This window comes from Barbus barbus, assembly GCF_936440315.1.
Source record: "Barbus barbus genome assembly, chromosome: 15".
NCBI lineage: Eukaryota > Metazoa > Chordata > Actinopteri > Cypriniformes > Cyprinidae > Barbus > Barbus barbus.
Window position 1 is genome coordinate 31,642,937 of NC_136743.1, and position 19,814 is coordinate 31,662,750.

At 37.7% G+C, this 19,814-nt stretch overlaps 3 protein-coding genes across 7 annotated transcripts in view; all 3 read right to left on the reverse strand.

Moving 5' to 3' along the window:
- The window catches only part of LOC306881385 (tripartite motif-containing protein 16-like), a 108,912-nt gene that overhangs the window by 87,471 nt on the left and 1,627 nt on the right, over positions 1–19,814 (reverse strand). Inside the window, exons 4-6 of one of the 2 annotated variants that reach the window (XR_013785147.1) lie at positions 19,652–19,811; positions 19,461–19,508; positions 16,662–17,257 (exon numbers count right to left, since the gene is read on the reverse strand). Coding sequence is in view for 1 of the 2 variants with exons in the window: in XM_079435474.1 (XP_079291600.1) it covers positions 16,728–17,257; positions 19,461–19,508; positions 19,652–19,811 (738 nt within the window). In the remaining variant the exon portion in view is untranslated. Of the gene's footprint in view, positions 1–16,280; positions 17,258–19,460; positions 19,509–19,651; positions 19,812–19,814 lie in introns of those variants that run through there. The other variant, XM_079435474.1, reaches the window with a different exon arrangement.
- Positions 1,938–7,724, reverse strand: LOC306881402 (uncharacterized protein). 3 transcript variants are annotated; one of them, XM_079435494.1, is made up of 3 exons: positions 7,618–7,724; positions 7,316–7,421; positions 1,938–6,609 (listed from the first exon to the last, which is right to left on the reverse strand). In XM_079435494.1, exons 2-3 carry the CDS (start codon positions 7,383–7,385, stop codon positions 5,606–5,608), a joined length of 1,074 nt encoding a protein of 357 aa, XP_079291620.1. In that variant the 5' UTR covers positions 7,386–7,421; positions 7,618–7,724; the 3' UTR covers positions 1,938–5,605. The 3 variants fall into 3 exon arrangements, with proteins under 3 accessions (XP_079291620.1, XP_079291622.1, XP_079291621.1); XM_079435496.1 differs by having other exon boundaries at positions 2,190–6,609; positions 7,316–7,418; positions 7,618–7,705; XM_079435495.1 differs by having other exon boundaries at positions 2,346–6,609; positions 7,316–7,724.
- On the reverse strand, positions 8,137–13,314 carry LOC306881397 (uncharacterized protein). 2 transcript variants are annotated; one of them, XM_079435486.1, is made up of 3 exons: positions 13,225–13,314; positions 12,938–13,017; positions 8,137–11,551 (listed from the first exon to the last, which is right to left on the reverse strand). In XM_079435486.1, exons 2-3 carry the CDS (start codon positions 13,008–13,010, stop codon positions 10,380–10,382), a joined length of 1,245 nt encoding a protein of 414 aa, XP_079291612.1. In that variant the 5' UTR covers positions 13,011–13,017; positions 13,225–13,314; the 3' UTR covers positions 8,137–10,379. The 2 variants fall into 2 exon arrangements, with proteins under 2 accessions (XP_079291612.1, XP_079291613.1); XM_079435487.1 differs by lacking the exons at positions 12,938–13,017; positions 13,225–13,314 and adding an exon at positions 12,330–12,438.

Consider the following 19,814-nt stretch of genomic DNA (forward strand, 5'->3'; position numbering starts at 1 on the left):
ATTTATGTATGCGACCATTGGGAGATGTTATTAGGAGACATAATGTTTCATTTCATTTATATGCTGATGATACCCAGTTGTACGTACCACTGAAAGCTGGCGATACTATTGAACCTTTATTGGCCTGTCTCGGGGACATTAAGAAATGGTTGTCTAATAGTTTTCTTCGACTTAATGAAGACACAACAGAAGTAATCATCTTTGGCCCCCCTAAGTTAAGAAGTGGTTTAATACAGGATCTTGGCAAGCATTTCTCCTCAGTCTCTTCCCAGGTCAGGAACCTTGGTGTCATTCTGGACTCTGCAGAACTAACTAAGCAAATTAATAGTTTTCAAGAACAGTTTTTATCAGTTAAGGATTATTTCAAGATTGAAATCACTTCTGTCTTTTAATGAGCTGGAGAAAGTCATTCATGCTTTTATGACCTCCCGTCTCGATTATTGTAATTCATTATATTTGGGTCTTCCTCAGTCATCCATCGCACGTTCACAGATGGTACAGAATGCTGCTGCAAGGCTGTGGACTAGGACTAAGAAAACTGATCACATTACACCAATTTTAGCCTCTCTTCACTGGCTTCCTGTCCATTTTAGAATTCAGTTTAAAATGTTATTGTTTGTTTTTAAAGCACTTAATAGTCAAGCCCCATCTTATCTCACAGATCATCTTACTGAAGAACAGATCTAAATTCTCTTTTATACCACAAGCCATAAAAGCTTTAAATCAGTCAATAAGCTATGTCCAGCTGGCTGTATAGTGTAATGTAGGGTGTGATGCATGTTCTTTATGTTATGTCTGTCTGTGTCTGATGTATGGACTAATTGTTTGGTGTTATATGTTTGCTGTCCTGTCATAAAGTGCCTATGCGACTGTGCTGCAAACCCAACTGCCCCACGGGGATAATAAAGTTATCTACTACTACTCTACATTCATCCTCCAGATCTCTAAGATCTTCTGTCAGGGCTCTTTTAGTTGTCCCGCGTTCACGTTTAAAACAAAGGGTGATAGAGCTTTTTCGATTGCTGCCCCTCGTCTTTGGAATCAACTGCCGCTGGACATTCGCCTTGCACCTTCTATTACAACTTTTAAAATCAAGTTGAAAACATATCTTTATTCCCAGGCATTTTAATTTGATTTATCTATGTTGTATTGTTTTACTGTATCATCTGTTTTATTTTTATGTTTATCTTTGACTTTGTTCAGCACTTTGGTCAGCTCTGCTCAGATAAATGTGCTATATAAATAAACGTTACTTACTTACTTGTCATTAATAATTTCCACTGAAATCCCCTCTATTTCTAAGTACTTTTCAGCTGCTTTGATGATCATTTTGATTCTCTCTGTCCGGCTATCTGTTTGTGCAGAACAATTCACCACTTCTGCCATAAATGTGACAAATGCATAGATTCTCTTGTACTTCATCCATCTTTTGATTAGGGACTTTAGTGGCTCAGAGTATGCCAATCTCTCCTGCACTTGTGCTGCATGCTTCCTCACTTTACCTCCTCCATACATGTTCTTCTGCGCAGTTACAGCACTTTGGGTTACTCCTTGCCCACATTTGCCATACTATCACTGTGTATTAAACAAAATATACATTTCTGAACTTCCAGGAAAACTAAAAAAGGAAAGAGAACACACTTAAAAATAAAGGTGCTTAAAACGTTCTTCACAGTGATCTTTAAAGAACCTTTGACTGAATGGTTCTTGGGGAACCAAAGGTTCTTTAAAGAAACGTCTCTTTCTTACCTTTTTATAATCTGAAGAACCTTCTTTCACCTCAAAGAAGCTTTTGTGCAACAGAAAGGTTCTTCAGAAGTTCTTTATGGAACCATTTAGACAAAAAGGTTGTTCTATGGCATCGTGAAGCACCTTTATTTCTAAAAGTGAGGCAAGAGAAGCATCACCTGCAAAATAAAACCACTTCTCTCCAAGACAGGTGTATGTATAATTTATCATAACATTTAAAAAACTGTGAAACTAACAATCTGTTGAGAAGTATTAATGTAACAATACTCCACAAACATGAAATAAAGTTATTATAAAATGATTCCCATAGCAGATGATTCTTCATGTGAAGGGCTTGATAGGGCTTTCTCAGTGGTTCCTCGATTATGGAACCCTTCTCCAATGCATATTAAATCTTCCCCGTCTGTGGATGCTTTTTAGTCAAGCGTTTAGAATTGATTAGTGATCAGTTTTTAATGTTTAATTGTGTTTGTGTGACTGTATGTAATAATGCTGGAAAGCACTTTGGTCAACGGCACTTGTTTTAAATGTCCTATAGAAATAACATCTGTATTGTAATTAGGTAAGACAATATGAAAGGTGAGCAATTTCCATCCTTGACTTTGGTTTATTGTAGCATGAATAATGATAAAAGTACTACAGACACACTTTGGTTTCTGTTGATGTTTTAAATCCGCTTCTTCAGTGTCAGTCTTTGGGCAAAACACAGTCCTGTGTCACGACACACTCCACAGAGTCTGGTTTTATTTAGCATATAGAGTGCGCAGATGTGTTATAATACAAGATAACTCCGCATCCGTGTTATACGTAACCTCAGCTGGCTAAACTTTTAAAACCGTCACACATTACATTTAGAAGTGTCTCATCACTATTATGGCGAAGCATCAAGCAGTCACATGACACTTCGTGATGGCCAATGAATGGGTTTTATTTAATTTTTTCAAAGGAATAGTTCAGCTAAAAATGGAAATTCACTGAAAATGTGCTCCTCCTCAGGCCATCCAAGATTACTATGAGTTTGTTTCTTCATCAGTTATCCACACCACTCCAGTCCATGGTTAACATCTGGAGAAGACAAAAGCTGAAACACATCCATCAAGACGTTTTTAACTAAAATACAAGTCCATAATCACGCTTCCTCCAGTAATAAAGTCATCTAGTCTGAATCAGGAGAGAAATATGTACAGGTTAAGCACCATTTACATTATATTTAATCATTTAGCATGCTTTTATCCAAAAGAGATTTACAAATGAGGAAAATAGAAGCAATCAAACCAACAAAAGAGCAATAAATCATAAGTGCTGTGCCAAGTCTCAGTTACTCTTAACACAGTACAAGTTGCAAGAGTATGTAGAATAGAAAAAGAATAGAGAATGCTAGTGTTAGAGGGTGTTTAATATATCATAAATCAAGAGAAAACTATTAGAATACAGAGTGATACTGTTAGAAGGTCAAGTTTTTATAATAAATAACAAGAAAAGTAGGTAAAATAGAAATAGAATAAAGTGCTAGTGTGAGATGTACTGTCTCTTGAAGATGGCTATAAGGACTAAGCTGCTCAGATTGAGTTGGGCAGGTCATTCCACCAGGAGGGAACAGTTAATGTAAAAGTCTGTGAAAGTGATTTTGTGTCTCTTTGGGATGAACAATAATGCATCGTTCAGAACGCAAGCTTCTATGTGCGACGTAGCTCTAATAAACTTGGCTATGAGTCCAACAGCATCGTGAAGGACTCCACCCATCCCTCCCACAGTCTCTTCCAGCTCCTACCATCAGGAAGACGGTACCGGAGCATCAGAGCCTGCTCCGCCAGACTGCTCAACAGCTTTTTCCCCCAGGCTGTGAGAGCCCTGAACTCAAATCACCCCGCCCCCCTCTGAAACCCCATGCAAACCTCTACCTCCTGAAACATCAATTGCTTCACGGTGCCAATCTTTCGGCTGGGACAGCCAAAAATCGTGCAGTGTGTTTAGGGCTTAAAACAGTCGCATTTGCGACCCAAAATATTAATTTGCGAGTGAAGTTTTTGCTGAGGTCGCCACTGGTGACTATATAAATTTACATTAGATATGAAAATGTGCAAGTAACGGCTTTTTTCTTGATTGTTTTACGATCACATCTTTTGTTATGTTGACAGAATAAATGGAGACAATGCGCATCAAAGTTTTAGAGGAAACACAGTCCTGATCTCTGCCGAACCACAGCGCTGACGGCACACCTGCTAAACACAGCTCCAGTTGTGCAGCATCAGAGACTGAAAGTGACGGAGACGTGCGAAGTAAAAGCGCAGAAAATCAGAGTCTATTTCATGCACAACTTGAACAAACTACAACAGGTAAAGCTGTCAGCTCCGTGGATATTGGCAATATCGTTAACAATTCTCGTTTATAATCGATACTATGGCTTCTGGTATCAAGATCTTTAGTCTATGTGCTGTGTTCTGTTAATTCTGTTATTATTTGTAGCATACTTGCCGTCCAGTAATCGCAATAAGCTTTGTGCTGTTACCTTTTAATAAACAAATATCAGCTTTAAAACGGAATTCATGACGAAGTTCAAGCAATAAACCGCTCTTTTGGCGCTCTTTAATGTGGCGTGAACGATTGCTTTAGCGAACCCCTCATATCGTTCTCTTTACCACCACAGTACAAAATAAACATGAATGAACATCAGAAGGCAGGCTATTTTATAAGAGAGCCTACAGTACAACTTACTGAAATGTCTCAGTGTTTCAAGCTGCAGAAAACGTGTAAAGCTTGTAAACAATGCCACGTAAGAATCATTTACTCTCAGAATAACCGTTCAACTTTCATAAGCTCATCAGTCAGCTAGAAAAATAACTATAAAGAGGAGCATTCTGACAAATATATGCGCTATTTTGCATATTCATATTTTTACTTAACCTGTTGTCTACATGATAAGAGAATGCGAGGAGCTAAAGAGAAAATTCAAGACCTCCTATAAAATTGCATATTACTTATGAAGTAAAACAGGCTGGATGTGTGAAAGACAAATAACAACATTTATAAGATGCTTTGATGAGGAGCCCAAACTATACTCAATGGCCAAATGATGCTGACATGATGGTCCATGATATTGGCACAGATTCTGTGTAATAAACAATTCTTTGTGACTGCATATAGTTCTGAAGTTGGAAAAACCTTTAGTTCCCAGGACATCTACAAGATAGATTAAAATGCTGACAAAGACATAAACACATGACAGTATGACTGAAATGGTAAAGTGTAAAAAAATAAAGCACATTTATTCTGTGGCACCTAAAAAAATTATAATTTGGCCATAATTGTGTTTCTTATAGGAGCCAATGGCTCCTTAATTGATTGTTTTTGTCTGGAGCCCTGGAAATGTTTGCAGAGCCAGTGTTTGTTCTGCAGGCAACCATCAATGCCTTCAATTTAATGCGAGCAGCTCTTGGTAGTTAGTGCAAAATGATTATTAGTGAAAACAGCTACAAACAAATATGCAGCTGGATTTTGATGTGAGAGACAACAGGAGACTGGAGGAAGCGTGATTATGGATTATGGACTTGTATTTGAGTTAAAAACACCTTGATGGATGTGTTTCAGCTTTTGTCTTCTCCAGATGTTAACTGATGGACTGGAGTGGTGTGGATTATTGTGATGTTTTTATCAGCTGTTCAGACATTTTCATTTTGGGGTGAACTATTCCTAGATTGTAAAATAGATGATATTCCGATTCTCGGGTTTGTATGTAAATGTATTTTGTTTTTTTAAATACTTTTATAATGATCATGTTAGTTGATTGGCAAGTCATATAACTCTCCCGTCTGCGTTCAGTTCACATGGACAAGCCTATTCCTGGAGATGAACCTTCTCACTGTCTCAGCTTTGGACAAACCTTTTTTAAATGCTTCCCTAGATTCCCATATCGGCTGAAAGTCTTCCCGCATGAAGGACAGAGGTACGGTTTCTCTCCGGTGTGAACTCTCTCATGTACTTTAAGGGCTCCTGAAACTGTGAAGCTCTTCTCACAGTGTGAACACTTGTAGGGTTTTTCTCCAGTGTGGATCCGTTCATGCACTTTCAGTTCACCGGCTCTAGTGAAAGTACTTCCACAGTCCAAACACACGTAGGGTTTCTCACCAGTATGTATTTTCTGATGGTCTTTAAACCCATTGAGCCACAGAAAGCTCTTCCCGCAGAATGAACACACGTACCGCCGCTCGTCTTCGTGAATCCTCATGTGCGTCTTCAAATGCACGGCCAAGAAAAACTTCTTGTCGCAGCGCTGACAGTGAAAGGGTCTTTCTCCGGTGTGAGAGAGCAGGTGAGTTTTGAGATTGCAGGCCTCTGAAAACCTCCTGCCGCATTCAGGACACTGGTGTAACTTCTCTCCAGAATGCACTTTCATGTGTCTTTTTAAGCTGTTTTGATGTGTGAAACTCTTCCCGCACAGCATGCACGCAAAAGGTTTCTCGCCGGAGTGGATTTTCATGTGTTCCTTCAGACCTTCCTTCTGCGTGAAGCTCTTTCTGCACTGAGGGCAGGAGAAAGGCTTCTCTCCGGAGTGGATTCTCAAGTGTCTCTTCAGATCTCCTGAATTTGCGAAGCTCTTTCCGCACTGAGAGCACGGAAACGGTTTCTCTCCGGTGTGAATTCTTATGTGCCTCTTAAGATCTCTTTTACACGTGAAGCTCTTTCCACACTGAGGACACATGAAAGAATTATTAGGCTCAGTTGTTTCTGGAGAGGAATTATTTTCACTCTGAGAGCAACTGAAAGATTTTTCTCCACTTATGAAACACTGAGGCTCCTGATTCTGCTGTTTCTCCTCCGCTTCATTCAGTTCTTCACTTTCCTCCTTCACTTCCACCAGGTCTAAAATGAACACAAAATCAATGAATGGACTGTCAAAGACTAAATATTTGTTTTTAATCATTTAATGTGCTTAAAAGATATTTTGTAGAATGTCGTAAACCAAATAGTTGCTTTTCCATATTGTTTTCCATACTACTTTTATTGTTTTTTTTTAATATCTTTCATATAGAAGTCAATGTGGACCAGCAACTGTTTGGTTACCAACCTTTTTTAACACTCGTCTTTCATTTTAAACAAAAGAAATAAACAAATACCGATGTGGAACAACTTGTGGGTGAGTAAATGACAGAATTTTCATTTTTGGGTGAACTGACCCTTTAAATTATGCCATATAGATTGTGGGTAATCAAATATATGCTGGTCCCCATTGACCTCCATACATTTCATACGGAAATCAATAGGGATTAGCAACTGTTTGTTTACCAGGATTTAAAAACATATATATTTTTACAAAATAAATAAATAAAAGCAAACTTGTGGTGAGTAAATGATGACAGAATTGTTTCTTTAAATTATGCCATATTCATGTTAATGCCATCAGATATGGTGCATAATATGTTACTATCACACTGTTATATTTAACCATGTTTTTGACCGTTCCTATCTTTTGGAAAAACAACCCATTTCCATCTGTGAAGAGAGCAAAGCAGCAAACTCAACTCTTTCCTCTGTCTGTGTGTCAGTGTATATTAAAGATGACACCCACCTCTGTGTTCCTCCGTTTCCTGCTCTTTCACTCCATCACTGCCTCCACTCTCCTCTTTAACTAACTCCATCTTCTTCAACACAGTCTATCTCCACTGTTTCTCCTGCTTGTGTGGAAACCAGACTCTGTCACGGTTATGATTTATGAATACATCACTGATCAATATTGTCATGTTTTCCTGTGGATTCGCTTTACTCAGAAAATAACATCAGTTTCGGCGAGAAACCATCTAACGTTATTAGCGCTTGACATAAACCTGCAAAATACTACATTCAGTAACCAGCATTCATTCACATTGCTACCTCAGAACAATCTTTAATATCTTGTGCATCTTTAAAACACGTCAAAAGTTTCCTCCTTCAACACCAATCACTCCTCCTTCCGTGAACTAGCCCGAGCCGCGTGACGCAGCACGTACGGCGTCTGACAGCAAAATAAAAGTCCGCCTCTAAACATCGATGTCTATCTGACGTGTTTTCATCTGAAATGCTTATTTGTGTAGTTTGCTCATCTGTAATACATAACTAAAGCGTTTGTCTAGAACATTAGGGACGTCTTTGACCGTTGCGTTACATATTTATTGTTTGTTTGTAGTGCTAAGCAAAGTATTTCTTCCAGCCTTATAAATATTTCTGATACATACATTTGAACCATATGATCAGATGCATTGAAGAATATCAAATCTAAACACAAACATTTAAGACTCAAATCAATGTGCATCTAGGCCTAGACACCAAAAATCAGAAATAAATCCCCACATGATTAAATAATCCTACAAACCCAGGCTTGGTTTGCAACAGATCAGGCTTACAGACACGTTTGGAATTCATATTCTTCATTTTAATAAAGGGACTGTCAGATATTTTAACACAAACGATTAAGAGCAAAGGTTGAAGGCAGGCAGCATTCAGAAACACAAGCCACTGAAGCCAGACAGGACAGGCAAATTAATGCAAAAGAGTAATTGAGGGCATGATTGGAACAGGCAGGATCCTGATGACTGTGAATACGACAATAACAGTGAGAATGATCAGGCTCTGCAAACACATGACAAAACAAAAGAGGTTTTTATGTCCGGGTTTCTCGTTCAGTTTCAGGCTTGAAGCTCCATCTAATGGAGTGAGGAGGAATTTAAAGGCACAGTTTGTAATGTTGCTATAAACCAGGTTCAGCATACATAAACCACAACACTCAATGTTTCCATCAAAGCAGGAATCAACAGTATTACAGTATAGCTCTAAGAGATACAATGTTACAAAAACTGTTCATTAGAATCAGATCAGCTCTTTGTGCTCACTGAAGAAGTCACTGCATGCTACTTTAGTTTGCTGATCATTTTATACATGGTCAGAACCACTAAAACTACACAGCTGATGCGTTTATCAGTCCATTAAATGATTTATTTACATGATAAACTAGCATAAACTAGCACACATTCAAGATTGATTGATTTTTGCAATAAAAACAGTGAAATCATTTTCAGTACTGAAGAGCTATAATTAACAAAATTACATTTTAAAGACTTTAGAAAGGCAAATACACTGATGTGTGTATAGTTTGATAAATGCTACCACATGCAAAGAAATGTGAATACTGTATCGGTGCATTCAAGTCATGTGGGATAGATCGTATTTACGAGTTAAACGCACATAAATGCCTCCACAAAGTCGTTATTACGAGTGGAAAACTCCACATTTCCTCGAGTCGGGGAGGTGTCCGTGAAGAAACATGTAGGATGCAATGGAGCAGCCAAAGACTATAGATCTGCAGCATCTGCATTAATGGTACACGCTGCAACGTTTCAGGAATGACATCCGCATATTCACACTCGAAAGAGCAATATGGATGGGACAAAAATATATGTGCAAATGTATGCGCATTGAAGCTAGAGCACACTTTCTACAGCATCCTCCTCAGTATTTAATTCTGTAACCAGGGCTGGATAAAACTAACTGTGTTTGAGCAGTTTTCACAGCAGCTCATGTTTAGCTGATCGCATGGAGGTTTATGTGGCAGTAGGCTATGCTTCAAAGTCGTATAAATTAGCAGGATATTCTTTCATTTCCTCCATGAAAATCTCTATACAGCACATGGATTCATCGAATACTTCTTGTATTTGTTGATTTCATCTTATGAGTGGATATTTGGTGTTATTTAGTGTAAATCAGTTTCATCAGCTCTGAACAATATTATATGCAGCCGGCCAATGTTAACTATCTATTAATCCAAACATAGAACATTTACCCCATTTGCACCTGCGAGGCGTCCGATACACATTTTCCCTGTGTGTTAACCTCAGTATTTATGACTGTCGAATGTCTGACTACTTGACTCCTGGTAATGTATTTTGCCCCCAAACATATGATTCAACTATCAGTCGACTATCGGCAAGATTCAACAATTCTGATTCAACAATGAAAATCCTTGGGACACCCCTAGTAGAGATAAAATAAATTAGAAAAGTTTAATCATCATCTTGTTCTGATCAAAGTGACTTGAATGCACCTGACGTGGTAATTAAGACTTGACTCATAAGTACGAACTTCCCAGGAGGACTTGAGCGCTAATACTGATATTTCGACCTCCCTTAAATATCCTAAAGGTGACTCTGGAGCACAAAACCAGTCATAAGAGTCAATTCTTTGAAATCTGAAAGCTGAATAAATAATCTTTCCATTGATGTATGGTTTGTTATGATAGGACAATATTTGTCTGAGATACAACTATTAGAAAATCTGGAATCTGAGGGAGCAAAAAAATCTAAATATTGAGAAAATCTCCTTTAAAGTTGTTCAAATGAAGTTCTTAGCAATGCATATTACTAATCAAAAATTAAGTTTTGATATATTTACAGTAGGAAATGTACTAAATATCTTCATGGAACATGATCTTAATATCCTAATGATTTTTGTCATAAAAGAGAAATGTATAATTTTGATCCATACAATGTATTGTTGTCTATTGCTACAGATATACCTGTGTTACTCATGACTGCTTTTGTGCTGCAGGGTTACAAATGGTCTTTTGTTTGGGTAAAAATCCAAAAGTTTTGCTCTTTTTTTGCTCACTTTTTCAGCTTTGGACAAGCCTTTTTTAAATGTTTTCCCAAACTCCCATATCGGCTGAAAGTCTTCCCGCATGAAGGACAGAGGTACGGTTTCTCTCCGGTGTGAACTCTCTCATGCACTTTCAGTCCTGATGACTGAGTAAAGCTCTTCTCACAGTGTGAACACTTGTAGGGTTTTTCTCCAGTGTGGATCCGTTCATGCACTTTCAGTTCGGCGGCTCTAGCGAAGGTCTTCCCACAGTCCAAACACACGTAGGGTTTCTCTCCCATATGAGTTTTCTGATGGTCTTTAAAACCGTGCAGCCACAGAAAGCTCTTCCCGCAGAATGAGCACACGTACCGCCGCTCGTCTTCGTGAATCCTCATGTGCGTCTTCAAATGCACGGCCAAGAAAAACTTCTTGTCGCAGCGCTGACAGTGAAAGGGTCTTTCTCCGGTGTGAGAGAGCAGGTGAGTTTTGAGATTGCAGGCCTCTGAAAACCTCCTGCCGCATTCAGGACACTGGTGTAACTTCTCTCCAGAATGCACTTTCATGTGAACTTTGAGTGTGCTCTGTTGTGTGAAGCTCTTCCTGCACAGCATGCATGTGAAAGGCTTCTCTCCGGAGTGGATTTTGGCGTGTTCCCTAAGAACTTCCTTCTGTTTGTAGCTCTTTCCGCACTGAGGGCAGGTGTAAGGCCTTTCTCGCGAGTGGATCCGTATGTGTCTCTTCAGCTCTCCTGAACTCGGGAAGCTCTTTGAGCATTGGCGGCAAGTGAAAGGCCTCTCTCCGGTGTGAATCCGTACATGCCTCTTCAATCCTCCAGAGTTTGTGAAGCTCTTTTCGCACTGAGGACAGGTGAAAGGTCTCTCTCCGGTGTGAATCCTGAAGTGATCCTTGAGGCTTCCTTTGCAGGTGAAGCTCTTGGCGCACTGAGGACAGGTGTATGGCCTCTCACCTGTGTGGATCACCATGTGAACCTCCAGGTGTCCTTTACGAGTGAAACTCTTTCCACACTGAGAGCAGGAGAACGAGCCTTTAGCGTCCGCTCTTTTTTGTGAAACGTTCTTTCCAGTGTCTGAGGAAGTAGAAGACTTTTCCCCGCTTACTAAATCATGAGATTCCTGGTTCTGGTGCTTCTCCTTCACCTCATTCTGTTCTTGACTTTCATCTTTCTCTTCTGTCATGTCTAAAATGTACAGTACAATAAGAGTACAATAAATAAGACAGGGCAGAAATAAAACATCTCAAATAGAGTTGATATTTGGTATACTGAAAATGTCCATCAGATCATATGAGATACAGTTGTGCTCATAAATTTACACGCCCCTTGCAGAATATGCAAAATGTTAATAATTTTAACAAAATAAGAGGGATCATGAAAATTGCATGTTATTGTTTATTTAATACTGTCCTAAGTAAGTTATTTCACATAACAGATGTCTACATATACTCCACAAGACAACGTAATAACTGAATTTATAAAACGACCTCATTCAAAAGTTTACACACCCTTGAATCTTAATAATCCGTGTTGTTTCCAGTGGGTGTAAACTTTTTTTAATTGGATGATCAGGGTAAATTGTTCTTATTTTGTCTTCGGGTAAAAAATTAAGTATTTATGTAAATTCTTAAGTGCAGTACTAGGGCTCACGATTAATCGCATGTGATTGTCATGCACATCTCGTCAGTAAAGCCGGTTCTGTCCAGGAAACAACACAGATTATTAAGAAACGCATACTAATATTTTACTATTACTAGTTTTTAGGGGTATAACGATACACCAGTGGCACGGTTCGGTTCGGTTGACGGTTTTGGAGCCAACAATAACTTGACTGAACTTTTTCTTAATTACCTTTGGCTTCACATGTTTAGTGCAGTCAGCATACCCGAGTAAACAAATATAAATACCTCCAATATAGACTAGTCAGAAATAAACATTTGTCTCTTTAGTGAAGTAAGCTTACCTGAAGTAATGCCATGAGAGTACCGTGATTCGTATCGTGGGAGGTGTATCGCCATCTTTCGGTTCGGTTTGAGATATCGTTACACCCCTACTATTTTTAGCATAGCTTTCTATAGTAAAAAGTGAGCAAGTGACTTGCTTTGTTTCTGAATGAATCATCCACTGGAACAAATCAGTTGAGTGAACGACTCAATGACTCACTCATTAAGACTCGCAGATTGAGTTTCATATTTAGAGTATCATTTCAAAATCATATTTCAATATTCAATAAAAACATTTATTATACTTAGTTATGCAATGTTGAATTAAAATATTTCTAAAGCTACATTTTTGTATTGTCTAATCAATGCTTTTCCAACTGAACACAAAAATGACTTTAAATGATCTTTTGAGGGGTAATTCCTAGCCACAATTAATGTATGATTAATTAGATTAATTAAATGGAACAAGTAATTAATCACATTACAAATTGTAATTGCTTGACAGCCCTAATAATAATAATAACAATAAAAATAACAACTATAATTGTAGACTTGTTATGGCATGTTGGCTGCCCAAGCTTTTTATTATTTATTGTATTATTAATAAAGAGTCAACAATGCCACCAACCGCTGTGTTCCTCGGTTTCTCCACATGTTTCTGCATCACTCATGTCTTCACTCTCCTCTTTAACTAACTCCATCTTCACACTAGTATGCAGATAACAGTAGGTTAGTAGAAGCAGATGTTCTTCGTCACGAAGAAAGCAAATAAAAGCTGAAATATATCAGTCGGTCACGCGTGGATGCAGTTACAATAATTACCGAACAATATACTTCACAATAAAGCATTGCAATTTATATCCGACAGTAATCTATTAGATCTAATAATCGAGAGAAACAATGTCGCTGGAATACTTTTGTAAAACACGAACCCATCCGTCTTCAGCGCATATTATTGCGTCTATAAACACAACCGTGTGCGCGAGCGCTTCTGCAGCAGCCCGGCGCAGCTCTGATGACGCCACGGCCCTCTGTGTTCATTAACAGCGGCTGTCAGAGGAAAGCAGAGCATTGCGCCACCGTCTGTTAGCGACCACTACAGAGAGAAGAGGATACAGTGCATCTAGAAGAGGAGCAATTAGACTGAAAGCAGATGATTCTGGCCACTGAAGAATCCTCCAAGCTAACAGGGAACGTTCTCATAACTATCACTGATGTTTAGTCATGTAGCAGACGCTTAGTGTCGAGTCAATGTTTGGACAAATCATTGTTTCAGTTTATGGAACGTTCTTAAAACAGGCTTTCTCAGAACTGAGTTCAACAAAGCTTCATTGACAACAATAGAATGTTCTCATAATATTTTCAAAATGCCTGTTTCTCTAACTTTCAAGAAAATAAAAGTCTTTAAACATGAAAAAAGTGGCGTTGTAAACATTCAAATGTAACATTCTCGGAATATTTTCAAAATGATAGAATGGAAGGTTCTTATGACATAACCAAGAAGAGACTTTTAAAAACCTATGTTTTTGAACATTCAGTAATATTGTTAGGAATGTTTGCAAAACGTGCTTGGAGCATATGTTTGTCAGCTGTGCTGATGGAGGATCTTCTGCATGGGGCTGTTGCTGAATCATACAGCAGCGAATGCATATCTCATTTACTTTTTTCAGGAAATAAAGAAACTTTTAAAAGTCTTTATTATGCATTTGTTTATGAAAACATTAAGCGATAGTAGCACATCAAAACTCTGACCAGCCTGCCAAATCTGCAGTCGTTTTAACTTCAAACTGTTGCATTCAGCTAAAATATGAGTCCATAATTCATAATAACTCTTCCTCCAGTCAAAAAGTTAATCTTCAGTTGTCTCTCACATCAAAATCCAGCCACACATCTGTTTAGAGCCATATTAGTTTAGAGCTGTTTTGTCTTGTAAACGCTGCTTGATCTGAGCAGATTTCTCTCCTGATTCAGACCAGAACACTGTTTCACTGGAGGAAGAGTTATTATGTATGATAGACTCATATTTCAGTTAAAAACGTCTTGATGCTGGATTTGTTTGATCTTTTGTCTTCTCCAGATGTTAACTGATGGACTGGAGTGGTGTGGATTATTGTGATGTTTTTATCAGCTGTTTGGACTCTCATTCTGACGGCACCCATTCACTGCAGAGCATCCGTTGCTGAGACACTGATGCAGAGACACATTTATACAAACCTGATGAAGAAACAAACTCATCCTGATCTCTGATGATCCTGAGAGTATTGTTTCAGCACATTGTCATTTTTGGATGAACTATTCCTTCAACAGTTTTTATTTACTTAATCATGTTTGTTGTAAGGTGATGCATGATAAAAAAAAAAAAGTGTTGGAAGCTTTAATAGTGAGTTTCCAAAAAACTGGGACCTTTCTTCCAAACTTTTAGACTTTCTTCTGTTGAACACAAACACAAAAGATGTTTATCAGAATGTCCAGAGTGTTTTTTATGAACAGACCCGGGGCTGTGAAGCTCCAAACGAGAACCACACAAACACTGTAAAGCTAGTCCAGTGTTAAGAACAGAAATATAAGTCATTATTTCTCTGCTGTGACTCTCAAATCTCTCAGCTCATCTCTGTCCTTCAGAATATGGCTTGTTTGGCATCAGAGAAGTCATTGGTTCTCACGTGCATCATTAATAATGGCACCGCTGGTGTTTTTTAAACCGAATGAATGATTTCTGTTCCTCTAATCAACTCCTTCAGCGCGAGTGAGAATCTGTCTTCACTGAAATAAGGTCATTACAGGCGCACTGGTGTTCATACGGTCTACTTGGACGGCAAACATCAGTCAAGCCCCGTGTGTTTATGATTGAATAGAGTACATTAATTACATCATTTAGTTCTCTCATAACCAAGGCCGCAAATGTGTAGCGTGCAAACTGTACATGATGAAATTAACAAATAAAAAAGGATCTGTCAAGTGTGACCTGCCTCATTTTATGAATTATTATATTCATGAAGTATTTGGTTCGTAGTTCAGAAGTTCATGATCTACAGTGCATTTATTCCCATAATGAAAAATAGTGACGGAGACTTTAAAACTCCGGGAAAACTCTAGGTTTATTGACTTCTATGTGTGTGACACTATTGTAAAGATGTTTATTAAAGAGGAGCGTGATGCAGAAAGACAGAGGAAGAACCTGAGGAACATAGTTTGGTGATTATTCTTCATCACTTCTGACTGTTTAGTTAACATTAAAGTTTCAAAGCATCAAATGGTTCAGCACATTTAGTGACTGGAAATAATCACAGCTCAGGGCTTTTACCTGTTCCTGTATCGTATTATATTAACTTATTGTATTCATAAACACATTCCGTTGTAGCACAGATAGTTACTGTATATTTCACTGTTAAATTGTGTCCCTGCATCTTTAATAAGCAGATTTAGACCTGATGGAAGTGAAAGAGGAAAGTCCAGATCAGATTAAAGCTGCAGTCAAATTATGAGATAATTATTCCCTCACAAATATATATCAATGAGGAAATTCATCTGCATCTATTATAGGCTACATAATTATTATTATTATTATTTAAAATTATTATTGTCCCTGGTTCAAAAAGAAAGAAAAATATTTTTGCACTAAACAAGAAAAGTATCTGCTGATGGGGTCAGATGACCTTGTTTTCCATTTGAATTGCTTTTCATTTTCTGACAGCATTGACAGATCATTTTATTGTTTTAAACTTAAAATCAATTAATTATGATTATTAATTTATTTATTTACAGAAAACAAGACTTTGTCTCTAAATCATGGTAAAAATGTACAATAGTTATGTTTGCTCAGAAGAAATGAAATTAAAAGGACACTTTATGATTTACAAAAATAATTTAAAGCTGTTATTAAAGTTTTGTTTTGATGCTTGAAACCCCCTCTTCATCTTTGACTGTATATATACTGTATATATTTACAGACACTGTATATTCCAACCAATGCATTTAATGAAAATATCTTTTATTCTTTTATAGCATTAATATGATATTTTGGTGCAAAAACTTTAAACTTGTCTAAATAAAACATCACCTTTGTTCATCAAGTAGGAAGATTTATTTATATCAGAGAACTGAACATTGAAAACAATCATTAAAATAATTTTAAAAATGAAAATATCAATTATTAAACATTATTATTAATATGATTAACTAAACGAGTGATTTTAATGAACATAAATGTAGGTAAAGCACAGGAACACATGATCACTCAGAAGGACTCTATATGAGGATTTATTACATTTATTCTGATGTTATTACACTGACAGAAGTTCAGCTGCAGTATTAATGTCATGAAGAGAAAAGAAGAGACTCAATAATAACACTGTTACTGATTTATCCTGCAGCTCAAAGCATTATGGGTAGAATCTCTCATCAGTCTATTCTGATCATCAACACAGTTTCACTGATGATCCAGAACCAACCCAAAACCCAGGATAGAGGGTCTGAGTGAATGTGGTCTGGACTGTGTGGATGAGGGTCATTGTGTCAGAGACGCTGTAGAAGGACAGAGTTCCTGCTCTGTGATCCACAAACACTCCTATTCTCCTGCTGACGGGCTTTACAGAGAGATCAGTCTCTATGTTATTGTGTCTGAATGAATAACTGGAGGAAGAGCAGATCAAACTCCAGGACTGATCATTAGATCCAAACATACACTCATTACCCCATCCCTTCCTCGTGATGCTCTTATATGACACTGATATAGACACACTACTATATTTACCAGCACTCCACTGCAGCTCCCAGTAACAGAGTCCACACACACTCTCTCTACACAACACCTGAGGATAACCATCAAATCTGTCTGGATGATCAGGATACGGCTGATCTGTGCCAGTGTTAGTAATCACTCTGTTTCTCTCAGACAGACGGAGGCGTTTATTCACTGTGTTCAGATCCAGAGTGAGCTGATGGGAATCTGAAGGAGATAAAACACATCAGAATCAGGAATTATTAATCTGTTTGATCTGTTCATGTAGCTGAACTCTTCATGTTCAGGGTTCACGAGACCCAGCCTATCTGAGGGGTGTCCTTGTCCCCCTAAAAATAGGATTAAAACCAAGCTGTGTATTGTAAATAATGTTTTATACTTAAAATAAAAAGTCAATATTTGTGGAACTCCAGGCGGTCAGTTGGCTATTTTATTCACTTAAACATCGGATGAAGTGATTATTTTCTCTTTGCGCGTGCACAGGACACAGTTTGCGCGAGCACACGCACACTTTGAGTGAGAGGAGAGACAAGTGTGCGCGTGCATCTGAGAGCGCGCGTCCGGTTTCGCGCACATTTCAACGGCTGTTTAAGGAAGTGACGTCTTTGTTCCTCGGACGTTTCCGGTTAGTGTTGGAGCGCATTCAAAACAATGGCGGCAGGCGCTTGATGCACAGTGGGATTGTGATTAATTGATTTAATCCTGCTGTTTAAAATATAAAATTCAAATGAGATCCTTGTTGCTCGGTGGTTGGGTGCTCCCTCTGGCCTGGAGCTAACATTAATTTATGAATAATGGGAAATGAAAGGGTTTAGATGTCTGAGAAACGCGCCTGGATAGCAGCAGAATAGCAGCAGCTCTAGGATATAGCTTACAGCACATTTACATTCAGATAAGGACAAGTTCTTGTTTTTTCCATTTGATTCTTTGTATTTATTTCCGTTAACTCTTCTAGTATGATGCAGCATTGTGTTTTGGTCATTAAAGACATATGCGCCTAGCGTTTGGATTCTGGTTTCGTGAAAAAGGCCAAGCTTTTATTTCTGTTTTATTGCAAGCGTTATGTGGGATATAATTACATGAGTTCTCATTAGTTGTCTAGCTATCTCGTCAGCAGATAAATGCAGTGAGTAACACATTATAGAAATGTATTCTGTAAACTTGAATGTTGAGTGATTTTTCATCACTTATGCTTGTCTAATGTTAATTCCAACATGATGTATTAAACAATAAATACTAGTTTTTCTACTTCAGCCATCATGTGTAATGTAAGACAGCTGAGACAGTGAGTGCTACAGGGAGACAGGACAGGGCCAAACCACATCAGATCATATGAACACTCAGATGTGTTTGAGAGCTTGACCATGACATGCAATGCAGTACTTCAAGCTGCTCATGGCCAGCCTGCTGCTTTTCATATTGAGAACATGCTATTAGAATATTTATTTAGATATATTACTATTAGACACATTACTGATTTTAATGTTTTTAAAAGACGTCTCATGTTCATCAACCCTCCATTTTATTTGATAAACAATACAGACAAAACAGTAATATTGTGAAATATGATTACATTTTAAAATAATGGTTTTGTTTTAATATTCTTTATATTTATTTCTGTGATGCAAAGCTGAATTTTGATCAGCCTTTACTCGTCTTGTGTCACATGACCCTTCAGAGATCATTCTAATGTGCTGATTTGATGTGTTATTGTCAGTTTTGGAAACAATTGTGCTGTTTAATGTTTTTCTGGAACCTGTGATGCTTTATACAGGATTGATTGATTGAATCCTGGCAGGATTTTCAAAATATAGAAATATTTCCTGACAGTATGTCTTTAATATCACTTTTTTAATCAATTTAAAATCCTTGCTGAATACATGTATTAATATTCTTTAAAAAAAATATATATATTTTAAATAAATGCTGTTCTTTTATTTTTCAAAGAATCCTAAAATTATCACAGGTTATAAAAGATATTAAACAGCACAATTGTTTCCAACACTGATAATAAATCAGCATTTTAGTATGATTTCTGAAGGATCATGTGACGCTGATATCTGGAGTAAATATGCTGCAAATTCAGATTTGATCACAGAAATAAATTATATTTGAATGCACATTATAATAGAAAACCATTATTATAAATTGTAATAATATTTCAAAATATGACTGTTTTTGTCTGTATTTGTTAAAGGTTTATGCAAAACACGGTGGCCAGCACTGAACTGCATTCATCTTGTTTATTTATGACCACATGATGCTCAGATAGAGCACTCAAATTCTTTCTCACACTGTTCCACAGCAACAAACTTGACCAAACTAAGCACACATTATAAAACTAATTAAATCAGTAATAATATTAATTGTGTCCCCTTCAAAAACTGCTCTTGTTTTCTTACTGACTTACATTGTAGGAAGTGGTTCCTGGTCCTGGGAACAATGTTGGTGAATGTGACTGTGGAGATCAACAGACATGAACAGTGTGATTCTCATGATCCTGCATCCATTCCTAACACATTTCTAATATGATGTTCTCCATGATATGAGATGATGATGATGGACTGGTTTCTGAGAGCAGATGAATCTGCAGGACTTTACCTCTGTCTGAGATCTTCTTGAGCTCCTCTCTGCAGAAATCCTCCAGTTTGTCTCTCAGCTGATGAACAGATTCTCTCAGATCATCAAAAGAGACGAGAGAACTGAAGAGATCATCATTTACGTCTGTAGATTCAGGAGGAGCTGAGAGAGACTGGAAACTCTA